Raw genomic sequence first — 14,991 nt, forward strand, 5'->3', positions numbered from 1 at the left:
TGAGATAAATCAGACATGATTATTTGTTCTATTCCATAAATAAACAACCAACTACATCACCCAACAAACAATCTAGGTGTCTTTTGAAATGCCCCCAAACGTCAACTAACACCCAGAACATAGGCCTGTACCATGATGGTAGTTGAACAAACTTGGGGTTTCAAGTTGACAAAACTAAACCAATTCAATTAGTTGATTGTGGTATTAATTCAAGTAAAGTATCTTAATATAATAAATTATAACTACTCATGTTTTATTTTGCGCTGTGTTATCTTTGTGATAGTTTTCGTTGCCCGTGGGTCGTTTTTTCGTTCTAGAAAATTGTTGCTGTGTGCCAGGGATAGTCGCCAAATAAATGTTTTTTTTTTTTTTTTTTTTTTTTTTTGCGTCATCAAAGGGCGACTATGTTCAGTTTCTATGATGTCGTAAACATCGGTAGGGGAGTCGGAGCGGCATGGAAAAGCAATCCAGAGATTACAACAATTTGTAAGATTCATACAGATCTCACATAATTGTATTTTACTTGCCATTGTTTATGTTCCACTTATATAAAGCAGGCATAATCATCTACAACCCGCTTATGGTTGAGCATATTTAATCCTATATTTAGGTTTACTAGACATTTAAGACGCTCGCGAGATTCAGATGCCTGTTAAACAAGTCTAATTGAATGTAACATGTAGTTATGCAGGATTACAGTGTGGTGGGGAGATCGTTTTGTAGTTGCTTTAGAAACACCGAGGTGCTTTGGAGGCGTTCTTAAAATATAAAGGTATTTGATCATTTTTTTATTATTATTCATAATCAACATGCTGCTATCTGCCATGTGATTTGCGTGTCAATTAATGATCTCGGATGCCTGCCGTCCGCAGATGGTTCTGTCGCTGGTGAACCTGTGCGCCCGGGAGGTAGTGAGCGACCACAGCTCTTCGCCGCATTGGTTAAGTTGTGTGCCGAGGGAGCTCTTCCGAGCGCTGCTGGACGCCGCCTTCTCTCACCGCCGTCCTCTAGCCGTCGGCGAGCTCGTCCAGCGGTGGCCTGAGCGGACACTGACTGTGGGAGGCAGCAGAAGGGCGGGCCAGTGCCCTCCGAACCGCCTCTGCGTTCAGGCTCTGCTGCTGGCTGTGGTCAGGGGACTGACGGACAAGAGGTATATGGATGTCATCTCTAAATTACCCTTTCCATTTGAATGACAAAATGTGCAATTAAAGAGACGAGGTCAGTGCCATGCTATACATAGAAATTAATTTCATCTTCACAGCATGTCTCATGTGACATGTCTCTGACCTGACAGCATGGATAAATATAGGTAGAAATGTCACTGATGCCCCTTTTAACCACACTGGCAGTAAACATGTTAATAAAGCACATGTGGATGACAAATAAATATGGGTTATTGATTAGATGGTGACTTTTATATATATATGTAAGGGATAATGTATAGTGAGCCGGTTGTTATAGTGAATAACAACCCCGACAGGCTGAACGGGATCCCGACGCGAAGCGGAGGGATCTTGAATCAGCCTGAAGGGGTTGTTATTCACTATAACAACCGGCTCACTATACATTATCCCGCTTATTACATGGCTACCTACAAAATAAATAAATAATTTGACACAAATTATTTATTTAAAAAGGAGTTTATTGATTTAAAAACGATTGTATTGCTTCCGCCAAAGAAAATAGTCCGTTCCGCGTCCATAGCAACGCGCTGTTTTTCATGGCAACGGTCTGTTATACTTCGCAGCGGTCTGTTATCAAGAAATAACAGACCGCATTCTACATTGGAATTCAGCCAAGCCATGTAATAAATATATATATTATCACAGAATATCGTTACATGAATATAGTTGTAATAATTGTGAATATTGTTAAGAGTAAACAGAAAAAGGAATGTCACCCTTTAGCCATTCAATTTTAATTTGAAAATATATGTATATGTAGGGGTGTATTGTATACATAAATATATATGCATTCTAAAATAGATTTCACTTTAATTTTGCCGTCTTTGTCTCACTCTCTTTCTGTATTGGATATATCAAGTGTTTCATATATTTTCTCTTTTTTTAAACATTATTTACTAGCTCTCTACCTGCCCCCCTTACTAGGTGTTGCCTTCAGGTGCTGGATCTCAGTGGACTTCAGTGTGAGGATGGGAGAGTTGAAGACTCAATGGGCGGATGGTCCCTCACTGTTGCCCTCTGCTCAATGGTGCTACAAGCTCGAGCTGCTGCCTCTAGGGCTCACAGGAGAGATGGTGAACGAGAGCGAAAAAGGGGGCTGGAAGCAGAGCGCGACCGGAGTGCTATTAAACGAGACCGGGGCACTGAAGGGTGCGGGAATAGTGGTGAAGGGAGTCGGGGAGGACACCAAGTGGAAGTAGTAGGGAAAATGGAGTGCAGAACTAATGAACAAACGTTACCAGAAGTTGAGTTAGTGAAGGGTGTCAGAAGGAGGATGGAGATCCAGAGGAGAAAGATTTCATCTGAGGTGAAATCGAACTCTAGCAGTAATAACGGTAGCTTATGTGACCAAGAATGGGACGAGGTAGCTGTGCTCCATGTCAGAGCTGACTTATTTATCAATTCCCGTTCCTGGGAGCGCGTCCGTGATGCCCTTAGTCAACTGGGACAATTGCAACTCCACTGCCGCTACCTTCGTGTGGAGGAACTCTCAGCATCCTCTATAGCTTCCTTATTGGGTCTGTTGCCTCAGCAGGATCTCCTCGGGGTGGACCTCCGCTACTCCAGCCTCGGGGTGTCGGGCCTGGCTATGCTACTTCCATTGTTAGCTCCCTTCCCTCAGCTTCACTCTCTCAGACTACATTACTGTAACTTGGACTTGCAACGCACTCAGCCTGGTCAGCAGGGGGCACTACAGGACATGTCTAAAGGACTGGGTTCACTGAAGAGACTGCAGAGATTATGCCTCACTGCACTACGACTTCCAGGACACTTGCGCTTGCTGCTCAGGTACATACACATGTGGGTTTACACAGCTGTATTTGTCATACCTACTCATACACTCCTACTACACACACATTCTTTAATAGTTTTAGTCAGAGGGTCAATGGCAGTGATGCCCTTAAAAAAACAAAACATTTCAAAATGCAATTCATACATACACTGATGAATACACCTCTCATTTTTTTATAAAGCCAATGTCAAGGGGATGCAATTGTCATATATCAAAATATCATAATGAAAAATACACACACACACAACATGCATACATATATGCTTTCATGCTTTCAAATATATATGTATGTACATACATACATTATATATATATATATATATACAGTGCCCTCCACAATTATTGAACCCCCTGGTAAATATGATCAAAATTGGCTGTAAAAAATAAATCTGCATCGATTATCCTTGTGATCTTTCATTCAAAAAATGTGCAAAATTCTAACCTTTCATTGAAGTAAAAGAATTGAAAGTGGGGGGAAATCACATTATGAAATAAATGTTTTTCTCCAAAACACGTTGGCCACAATTATTGAAACCCTTTCATTAAATACTTTTTGCAATCTCCTTTTGCCAAGATAACAGCTCTGAGTCTTCTCCTATAATGCCTGATGAGTTTGGAGAATAACTGACAAGAGATCAGAGACCATTCCTCCACACAGAATCTCTCCAGATCCTTCAGATTCCCAGATCCATGTTGGTGCTTCTCCTCTTCAGTTCAGCCCACTCATCAGGTCAGGGGACTGAGACGGTCATGGCAGAAGCTTCATTTTGTGCTCCACAACAAATTTTTGTTTTGATTTTGATGTTTGTTTTGGATCGTTGTCCTGATGGAAGATCCAACCACGGCCCATTATAAGATTTCTAGCAGAAGGCGTCAGGTTTTGATTTTTTATCTGTTGATATTTGATAGAATCCACAATGCCATGTATCTGAACAAGAAGTCCAGGACCTCCAGCAGAAAAATATGCCCACAACATTAAAGATCCAATGGTATATTAAATTGTACACATGGGGTACTTTTTATCCTTGTGTTCACCAAACTCATCTAGTGTGTTTGCTGCCAAAAAGCTCTGTTTTAGTTTCATCTGACCACAGAACCCTGTGTTGTTTGAAGATCCAGTCGTGTCTGACAATTAAATTTGCTGGAATTTGTTTTTGGATGAGCGAGGAGGTTTTTTTTTAAACCCTCCCAAACAACATGTGGTGATGTAGGGGTTGTTTGATAAATTTTTTTTTAGGCTTTCTGACCCTAAGACTCAACTAATCTCTGCAATTCTCCATCTGTGATCCTTGGAGAGTCTTTGGCCACTCAAACTTTCATACTCGCCGTGCATTAAGACAATATAGACACATGTCCTCTTCCTGGCAGATTCGTAACATCATTAGTTGATTATAACTTCTTAATTATTGCCCTGATGGTCAAAATGGGGATTTTCAATTCTTTAGCTATTGTCTTACAGCCACTTTCTAGTTTGTGATGCTCAACAATCTTTTGCTACGCATCAGAACTATATTCTGTGGTTTTACTCATTGTGATGGATGATTAAGGGGATTTGGCCTTTGTGTTTCCTCATATTTATTTAAACTCCTGTGAAACACGAAGTCATAGCTGGACAGTTTCATGTTCCTAGTCACCCTGGTGTACTAAAAAAGGTAAATATTAATGGGAATATACTTAAGAGATATTTTACTCGTAAAAAATTCTAGGGGTTTCAATAATTGTGGCCAACATGTTTTGGAGAAAAACATTTATTTCATAATGTGATTTCCCCCCACTTTCAATTCTTTTACTTCAATGAAAGGTTAGAATTTTGCACATTTTTTGAATGAAAGATCACAAGGATAATCGATGCAGATTTATTTTTTACAGCCAATTTTGATCATATTTACCAGGGGGTTCAATAATTGTGGAGGGCACTGTATATATATATATATATATATATATATTAGGGCTGTCAAACGATTAATCGCGATTTATCGCATCCAAAATAAAAGTTTGTGTTTACATAATATATGTGTGTGTACGGTGTATAATTATTTTCTATATATAAATACACACACATGGATGTATATATTTAAGAAATATTTGCATGTATATACTGTGTATATATATTTATATTATATATAAATATTTTATATATAAATAACACATTTTTCTTAAATATATATGCATGTGTGTGTATTTATATATAGAAAATAATTATACACCGTACACATATATTATGTAAACACAAACTTTTATTTTGGATGCGATTAATCGCGATTAATCGTTTGACAGCCCTAATATATGTATATGTGTATATATATATATATATATATATATATATATATATATATATGTAAGCGTTTCACATGTATTCAGGGTCAAAGGATCTTATTACTTTTTGCATTATATTTTTAGAGTCAATAATTAATTTGAAAGCCCTTTTTCAAAATGGTATTCAAAACCACATAAAAACAAGATTTTGATGAACTTGGCACATGTTTTCATTTTCTTGTTTGTAGCTCTCTTTCCCAGCCCCTGGAGGTACTGGAGCTGCCATACCTGTGCCTGACCTCCACTGATCTGGCCTACCTTTCCTGCAGTCAGCATGCTTCTTTCCTAAGAGAACTTGACCTGAGTGAGAACAGGCTTGATGAATCGTCCCTGCCCTCTCTGCGCCGTCTCTTAGGTCAAGCTGAAAGCTCCATGTCTCAGCTTTCACTTTGTGGTTGTGGACTCTCAGACACTCTTCTGGGAGCTCTTCTCCCCTCCCTGTCCTGCTGTCGGGCTTTACGTAGCTTAAGACTGGCCTTAAACCCGCTATCTAGGATGGGACTTCTTTCCCTGGCCCGTACAGCAGCAGGAATCCCTTCTCTTCGTCTGCTTCTCTATCCCAATCCACTAGAGGATTATGAGCCTGGTCTGCCTGCTCTCCCCTCCAGTGCTCAGCTGCTGGACTGGCCTCTACTAGAGGAGCCTGAGAGCAGGGACTTGACGCTGAGGTTGCTGGATGAGGTTATGAACTTGAGAGGACGTTCCCGGGACCTTCTTGTGACCTCTGACCTTCTGAACTATAGCCCAGACTTGACTGTGAACGACTAGGCAGTGAATGTCTCAGAGCTTGCTCTCATAAGCATTTGACAATCACAACTATGCTTAAACTAGTACTCAGCTTATGTTACTTTTAACCACTCATTAGGAATTTACTTGTGGTTTCCAAACTTCTACATGAAAAGCCAACCTAGGCTTAGACATTTTCTTATAAAAAACAAAACAAAACGTAGCATTATATTGTATGCAGCATCTCATATAAAATGATTTTGATTTGTTTGTTTTGTTATGCATTACATATGGTTTTACTGCCTTATATCATGTTTATGGCCTACACTGATGGAACAAACTAAGACACCTCTTTAAAATGTTTTTTTTTTAACTAAACTTGTGTTGACTTCTTAATTTTCTCAATGCTGGGTGAAAATGTTGAAAATGTTCAGGTTCAATATTCTCTGCTCTATTGCCAGTCTAATTCAATATGTGACATGCCTCTTGAAGATAATCAAGACCTAAAGGAAGGGATAGTTTACCCATGAATGAAAAACTCATTTCGTTCCAAACCTGTATGGGTTAATGCCTTGATTGGCTTCATAAAGAACATTCAGATTAAAAAAAAATGTTTTTAGTTAAACTATTCTTTAATTACTATGATGTTTAAATAATATTCACAGATAATTACAGGGTTCCCATGATTTCTGGAAAACCTGAAGTCTTGCAGTACGGTTTTCCAGTCAAGGAAAATAATTATATAATGAATATAATTATTCACCACCAGTGTGCAGCATCCACTTGGATGATGCGACGGCAGCCACAGAACAACAGCGCCAGTGCGCTCACCACACACCAGGTACAGGTGGAGGAGAGAGAGAGTGATAGAGCCAATTCAGTGGATGGGGATTTTTAGGAGGCCATGATTGGCAAGGGCCAATGGGTGGAATTTGGCCAGGACACTGGGGTTACACCCCTACTCTATATGAGAAGTGCCATGGGATTTTTAATGACCACAGAGAGTCAGGTCCTCGGTTTAACGTCTCATCCGAAGGACGGTGCTCTTTGACAGTATAGTGTCCCGATCACTACACTGGGGCGTTAGGACCCACACAGGCCACAGGGTGAGCGCCCCCTGCTGGCCTCACTAACACCTCTTCCAGCAGCAACCTGGTTTTCTCAGGAGGTCTCCCATCCAGGTACTGACCAGGCTCAGCCCTGCTTAGCTTCAGTGGGCAACCAGTCTTGGGCTACAGGCTGATATGGCTGCTGGAGTAACATTAACACTGTCACATAAAAAGATTATTTTCTCTGCACATTTAATTTGCTGTCATCGCTATGATATTTTGACAAAACAGTTTTAAGTATCTACTGCAAATCTAACCCCTACCCTTTTTTCGAAGGACATCCTGGGATATTTAATGAACACAGAGAGTCAGGACCTCGGTTTAACGTCTCTTTCGAAGGATGGTGCTTTTTGACATAAGGCACGGTAAACTTGAACCTGGTAGGTCAGGAGAATGGCATCCACAATCCAGTGGGCCATTGTTTGTTTGGAGACAGCCTTCCCATTCTGCTGACCTCCAAAGCAGACAAAAGTGGGAACCTTAGACACATAGCCGGCCGTGAACCACATGAGAGTCTGCCGGGCCAAACTCTATTTTTCGTTAACTGAGAGGGCTTGAAGGTCCCCCACCCTCTTGACAAGAGGTGAGCGCAGTCAGCGCAATTAAATACACAAAAATACAGTTTTTATTAAAGGTTGTTAAACTCTGTTCTAGAAAATTAGGAACAAACAAATGTGCATCAGGTGTGCTTTGCTTTTTATGTTTTTAATTCATGAAGCCAATGCAAACTTTATCGATACATATTACATTGTAATATTAAAATGCCTTCATATTCTTCTTCATAAGGCAAATAGCTTACTGCGCTGTAAATAGAAAAGCCTGACCAAATACCTTTAAGTATTGTGGTATTCCGCCATGTTTCTCACTGACACGCTCCCAACTCGTAAAGATCTGGGCTTAAATAAAATCCAGAGTTTCCCACTCATATTTACATCATTGTGGTGGTGTTCATGTGGATTCAACTCGTAAATACGATCTTTACGAGATGACTTGAACACACCATAAGTCACTGTACGCAGCTCCTGCATTTTCTCTGGGTCTGGACCACCCTCTTGCAGATCTCTTAACGAGAAATCTAGTAGCATGTTGATCTACCAATTGTGGGTTTTTCATTCTGAGAACTCTTATCATGTGTTTGCATATGTTGCATTTAAAAGTTAATGACCAAACGTATCTTTATGAAAGTTCACAATGTTGCTGCTGATGAAATATAATGTGGATAACATTGAATATGTTTTTCATCAGGTTAGAGACTGATTGTTAATCACTCAAACCGCTTTATCTAAATCTGTACTTAACCATTGGTCTAGCACTTTTTCTTGTTTGTAGTTCTAATCTAATCCTCGTTAGACGCAACGGGTTGTGGGCAATGTACACCATCTGGGTACCTTTTTAAGATACTAATTTCAGCATACTATGATTTGTGACACGCTAATCCTAATGTCAAATACTATTCAGGAAGGATAAATGGGATGCAGCTCAATTTTTTTTCTTGCCCTATCATCCATCCTAGCGCCAAAACACTGACACCCATCCAGGTTACTGGGCTATTTAGAACTGTTTTCACAGCATTATGCTCTAGAGCCTTTTCTGCATCACAGCGGTGTATAAAGGTGACAAAACCATACCCAGAAGAGAGGTTTGTTATTTTGGTTCTGCACACCTGCACAGAATAAATGGGCCCGAATAAGTGGAATGTTGCATGTAACGAGTGTTCGATTACAGTGAAAGCTTTCTGGAAGTGCGCTCATCCGTGTCAGTGCTATCAGACACCTGATGGCACACATGAGCTATGGGTGATTTGCTTGGGCGAGGAGCATGCCCCTCGAGGACTGAATGCGAGCATTGCGAGAGTTTCTTTATTAAGAAACTCCGCTCTTGTTTTTCCCTTTTCTCAAGGGAATTAAGACAATCATCTGTGCCCTGCGGATCAGGACCTGCTTCAGCTAAGGAGAAGAGGAAACTGAGATTGTGGGTTTCTTAGATGGAGCTAGCTGAGGAATTCGAGAAAGGTATGTCTATTTCTCATTCTTCTGTGGCTGACGAAGGCGAGCTGCTGGACGAGGATGTATTATCGCTCGTATCCTCTGATCCGGCAGCGAGTGCGCTTCTGGCTTCAAGCCAAGAAGAGTAGGATGTGGCTGTTGAGGACAATGTTGTTTCTTAATCCTCGCAGCCTGCCTGCCCTGCGTACGAGTTGCTGGAGGTTTATGTCTCACGCCACAAACAGATTAGATCTGCCGTGGCGGCGCAAGAGATGGTCGCTCGCTTGCAATCAGTTAGACGAGAGATATCTTTCTGGCCATAATCTTCCAGCACTCGTGAGCCTTTCATCCCGATCTGCACGCTGAGGTGGAAAGATCGTGGAGGAAATCATATTCGGCTGTATTCACCCATTTTAGCTTGCAAATTATGCTAGAGTGGAGAGGATGCATGAACATGGATATAAGTTGATGCCACCAGTTGAGGAGAGACTGGCTAGCTATCTCTCGCTGGGGGAGGCTCCCACACTGCCAACCAAAGCGCTGCGTGAGACGTCACGTTTGAATGGCAGAGCGTACGCGGCAGCGGGTCAGGCCGGGGCTGCTCTGCACACAGTGGTTGTGTTGCAGGCTTACCAGGCCAATCTGCTGAAAGACCTGGACCAAGGTCAAGGCCTCCCCTCTAAGGCAATAGCATAACTGCGTCACACTACAGACCTTGCTCTTCACACCACCAAACAAACTGCTGCCACAATCGGCCGGTCGATGGCGGCAATGATGGCCACGGAGAGGCATCTCTGGGTGAACCTGGCAGACATCGGGGAGAAATAGAAAAAAATGTGCCGGTTTCGCCATCTGAACTTTTTGCCACATCTGTTGAGACAGTGGTCCGGACGTTCAGTGGAGGCGAAGACGCAGTCTGCAGCCTTTAAGACCTATACCTCGCCTCAAAGGGGCCTGGCCCGTCTTGGTCTGGGTTGTTAGGTTTTCTCTCGATTGAGAGAGTTGTCATGCTGAGACCACTACCCAGATCTCTTAGCGTAGAATGTAGAGGCCTCCTCTCGCTTAGAGAGTCTTCTTAGTGAGGCCTCCACTCTTAGAGCTCCCCTGAGTGTTGATAGGTCTCCCTTCTTGAGACCTCCACTCATCAGGGGTGTGTCCCCTGCAGCGACTGGCAGGATATTCTTTATCCACGGCCATATTCCCGTGAAGGTATTTTTTAATACCACGGCCTGAGCTAAGCTGCCCTTTGTAGCCAGGGTTTCTGGGCCTGGGAAATAGTCACGACGACCGCTGGTGCATACCGCTAGGACGGGGAACTGTAACTCCAGATTAGTTCCGTTCACAGCACTCATTCCTTCAGCATGGCAGAGTGGGTATTTGTCCCCATAAGAGTCCTAGGACGCAGTGCGAGTTCCCATTTGAAAGGGAACGTCTCGGGTTACGAATGTAACCATGGTTCCCTGAGAAGGGGAACAAGACACTACATCCCGCTGCCATGCTTCGGGTATGCCTGCCCACGTCTCCTTCAGACAAAAGAAGTAGCTGACGTGTACTACAGGCACCCTTTTATACTCTGGTCTCACCGGTAGTGACGTCATAGGCTGTCACCGGGCCAATGTTATTGTCGTGTTTTGACACATGCTTCAAAAATACACTAAAGCAAACGCATACCATCCAAGGTGAAGGTCAAAGAAAACAAATCTGTATAAAGGAGTTATGACCGCACACTCACTCACTCACTCACGCACAAATACTTTATTTCTGTCAAATACTTTATTTTTGTCAAGGCTTGTTGCCATTGTTACTTGACACGTGCTTCAGACACCGGTCATGCCGGATGCATTCCCCATAAGGGACACTTCGTTTTTTATTTAAGGGGCCACCGGAGGAGTTTTGAGATCTGTAGTAAAAAAATACATGACCCTCCCTTCGCCAGCAATAAATTTTTCTATGACCCTCCAAAATGATTGTGAAAAAAGGCATGACCCTCCCCGATAATTTATTGATTAGCCTACTTCTGTACTGGTTTGCGCTTGGCAAAGATGTTCAGATAGCCATTGTTTTTTTTTTTACGACCATAAACTCTTTCTCATCTTACTAGGGCTGTAACGATAGACCAAACCTACGATTCGGTTCGTATAACGATTTTTGATTTTAGATTAGAAAAAAAATCATGTTTTCGGTGCTGATGCAGTGTGACGCGTTCAACATGTGGGTGGCGCTGCCAATAAATCTAAAAGCATCTAAAAGCTGTCACAAAGAACCAGCAAAAGTAATGATTATGAATATGTCAAATATAGCAAGGAGACATTTTAATTGTTTATTAATAAACAAGTGTTTTCTGTGTCGACTGCAAAGATGAAGTTGACGATCCGTCGTGATCTTCGCAGAACGCGCCAGAGAGAAATGCACATTTCATACGGATTACATAAGAGAGCAGTCTGTTTTCTTTCGTTTTGAATTGTTCTGTTTAAAAGTAGACATTTCAAGCTTTCTATATATTTCTCAGGTCTGTGAGGCAAGTAGCCTACCTTACGCTGAGTTTCGGTTCATTTATGAGACGAGAGTCCAGTTCACTCACCGGCGCCTCCGTGTCATGATTATCTATTTTCTACTATATTTATATTTTATATATTACTTCTTATTTATTAAATCCAGGCAATTGGTTGATGAAACATTGATTAAAATTAAGATACAATTAATACAAAACGAAATTCACTTTAAAGACATGCTTTGTGCTTTCTGTTTGAGGTCTCTGTGATTTTTTTTAAAGTCGCTTTCAGAGCGGTCAGGTCTGTAATGGAGAACTGGAGAAGTCATGTCACGCCCTTAACATTGTTTTTTTTTTTTTTTTTTTTTACATAAATGCGAACACGAAAAATAAAATAAAACGAATATTTTATGTTCTGTGGAGGCCGACCCTTCTTCATCCGGTGGGTATACATCTTTTGGTTTGCGCAGTGTAATTCATAGAATTACTAAAAAATATTTTGCCACCTAAAAGTTAAAGATTTTTTGTGTCACGTCACATGTGTATTTCCCTCATATTAAATATCAAACGCATGTGTAGACTGTTATTTTTCTAATGTCTTACCTTAAGGGAGTATGGATATATTAACAGACGTTTCAATATATTGGTATTAAATGCATTTTCTGAGAATTTATATTTCAAGTTTTGACTGCAAATGTCACGTCCATAACGCTGGAATTGCCCAATTTTAACAAATTTATCCTCAACTAGTTTTTTGGTGTAGGTCTACGTATTTTATTATGTTAACTTAAATAATACTAATAGTAATTTAAAGATGTGGTAGCCCTACATCTTACACATCACACTCCACTGTTATGGTGGCAATTTCAGTATATTTACTCTCTAACATTATTGTGGAAACAAAATATGGTAGTATCGCGCTACAGCGCTCATTCTATCAGCTGCAGTTCTGGCGCCTCAGTCCCAAATAATACTGTAAAACTCGACTACATTCACATCACACATGTTAATGCAGCGGTAGAGTTACACTCACAGGACACTGTGCACTTATTCGCAATCACAAAAGTTCATTATTTGCTCGTGCTTTAAAGCTTTGCCGGGTAAACATTTCATTGGCGTTCTGTTCTGACATGATGCACTTTTTCTGAGCGCGTACTGAAGTGCGCGCGCACTGTCAAACAGCGCCAAACTGGATTTTTGTTGGGTCAGACCCATCTGATATAGATGGGGGGCTGATACCGCGAGAGCAACATGGAGCTACATGTAAAAGATATGCAGTAAACAAGCCACTTTGAAATGTTGCTGTTTTCATGAATATAAAAGTTGGGTGACCATCTCCTCAACAAAGAATAAAAAGACATGACCCTCCCCTATTTTCCTCCGGTGGTCCTTTCCATAAATACCGAATGGTCCCTAAGCATCCTAGGACACAGTGTCTCGTTCCCCTTCACAGGGAACCATGGTTACATTAGTAACCCGAGACGATTTTCCCACTAAACTACACAATTTTTTTCTTTTTCTGTTACACAGTCATAACACCTGGGCCCGTATCCCTAAAGAATTTTTGTGCAAAAAGTGGCTCCTAGCGGCCAAATTCTAAGAAAATTCTCAGAGTCATGACGTTTTCTTAGAATTTCCCCTAAAAGTGACACGAAAATCCCAGTTAATATAAAAGCTATTCCTCAAGATTCCTAGCGCTTAAAAGGGCTCCTAAGGCGAGATCTGCTAAGAGCAGGGAAGAGGACTTTTAGTGGCTTAGGAGTTCCCCTAAGCAGCTGCACAAAATGGCCAACAGAGGATTTTTCTCCATTTTCTGTATTTGTAGGATATTTATTTGTTAACAAGCCTTCATAAATAGACCAGCCAGCAATCACAGACATTGATAAAAGCTGAGCCGTGTTACCCTCGTTAAGACCACACTGAGTTGTAACGTTGCAATTTCTACTTCATTAAGGACAGCCCCTTGAGATAGGCCATCTTGTTTTCAATGGGGTCCATATGGGAGTGAAAGTACAAAATATGCCAGCTAGGATATTAATATGAGCAAATAAGACACAAATCATTATTTGAACAGGGTGTAATGAGCTTAAGTTTTCACATATTTTAGATTCTAATGTTAGGCTATAACCCCTACAGCTTACTATTCATTTTCCAGATATTTTCTTGAATGTGAAATATTATTTACAATTACAGTCTGCATAAGATTAGAGTGTATAATTATGTTTATTGATTTGAGGGTACATCCTTTGCTCATTATCACCAAAAGTTCATTTTCATCAAACTTGTAGGATCAACCAATCACGGCTTTTGAAATGATGACTCATACCTAGCAACGGGGTCAACCACACCTCCTCACTAAGATAGGATTTTCCATGCATTCCTTGCTCAGAGTTCACTGAAAATGTTCTGGAATCACTTCTAAGCTAAAACTCCTGGCAAGGAATTTTTAGGTTAAGTTAGGAGCTCTCTGAGAGGATTCTCAGAATCTTTAGGGATACGGGCCCTGGTCTGTCTACGTTTAAAAAAAAAAAAATTTATTCATGCAAAAAGAAGAAACAGCACTGCATTGAAATAAAAAGACTAAAATGAAAGGAAAGAGAGAAAGAAAAAGAAAATACAGGCACCTAAAAAACACCTAAATCAAGAAGGTAATAATTGTTAAGAAACTTGGAATTCTTATTATTAATGAGTAAGAATGTTACAATATGTGAAATTTCAGCAAGAAAAACATCAAATCTAGGCAGTCTTGAGACATTTGTTTTTGTGAATAAAAACATTTCAGTACAGAACAAATGAAAAAGTTCAATAGCATGGTTACTGCCAATAAAATAAAATAAAAATATATCTTTCAATGAAAAATTTCAAACAGAATATAAAAGTAGATATAGCTTAAATTCCCACAAAGACATTTTTATCTGACTGCAATGATAAAATCAATGAAGCAAAGTTTATTCCTCAATTTTACAGAACACACATAAGATCATGACATCAAAAAAACAAACAAAAAAAAAAGCAATCTAGGAGTTGGGTTGATATATTATGCAGAGTCTTAAAATGTACCTCTCTTATTTTGTTAGAAATACAGAATATTTCAGCTAGGACCATGCTATTTTCCATACTGCAAAATAAAGAGTTAAATTTACTAGGAAAAGTGTGAACTGTATAATGTAACAATTGCTTTATATAGCGAGTTTGACTGGTAACCCAAAGGTTGCTGATTCGATTCCAGTACTGGCAGATAATGACTGAGGTGCCCTTGAGCAAGGCAACTAACCTGGGTGCCACAGCATAATGGCTGTCCATTGGGTGTGTATCTGGGTTTGCAGTGTGTGTGTGTGTGTTCACTACTCACTACACTGCTCCTAATGTATGTGCACTAACTTGGATG

At 40.5% G+C, this 14,991-nt stretch overlaps 2 protein-coding genes across 3 annotated transcripts in view; both read left to right on the forward strand.

The window, feature by feature from the left end:
* ncapg2 (non-SMC condensin II complex, subunit G2) overlaps nucleotides 1-14,991 on the forward strand; it is a 130,574-nt gene that overhangs the window by 25,357 nt on the left and 90,226 nt on the right. The window lies entirely within an intron of this gene.
* Nucleotides 407-6,393, forward strand: LOC307155156 (leucine-rich repeat-containing protein 14). 2 transcript variants are annotated; one of them, XM_079865627.1, is made up of 5 exons: nucleotides 407-486; nucleotides 684-772; nucleotides 873-1,150; nucleotides 2,109-2,972; nucleotides 5,481-6,393. In XM_079865627.1, the coding sequence occupies exons 3-5, from the start codon at nucleotides 873-875 to the stop codon at nucleotides 6,058-6,060; spliced, it is 1,722 nt and encodes a 573-aa protein (XP_079721753.1). In that variant the 5' UTR covers nucleotides 407-486; nucleotides 684-772; the 3' UTR covers nucleotides 6,061-6,393. The 2 variants fall into 2 exon arrangements, with proteins under 2 accessions (XP_079721753.1, XP_079721752.1); XM_079865626.1 differs by having other exon boundaries at nucleotides 411-772.

This window comes from Squalius cephalus (assembly GCF_949319135.1).
Source record: "Squalius cephalus genome assembly, chromosome: 3".
Classification (NCBI taxonomy): domain Eukaryota; kingdom Metazoa; phylum Chordata; class Actinopteri; order Cypriniformes; family Leuciscidae; genus Squalius; species Squalius cephalus.

Excerpts from the sequence above, each read along its gene's own strand:
- LOC307155156 (XM_079865627.1), top strand. The coding sequence starts at position 873 with ATGGTTCTGTCGCTGGTGAACCTGTGCGCCCGGGAGGTAGTGAGCGAC. Across the intron at positions 1,151-2,108 it reads AGGGGACTGACGGACAAGAG|GTGTTGCCTTCAGGTGCTGG; the intron begins GTATATGGATGT and ends CCCCCTTACTAG. Across the intron at positions 2,973-5,480 it reads CACTTGCGCTTGCTGCTCAG|CTCTCTTTCCCAGCCCCTGG; the intron begins GTACATACACAT and ends TCTTGTTTGTAG.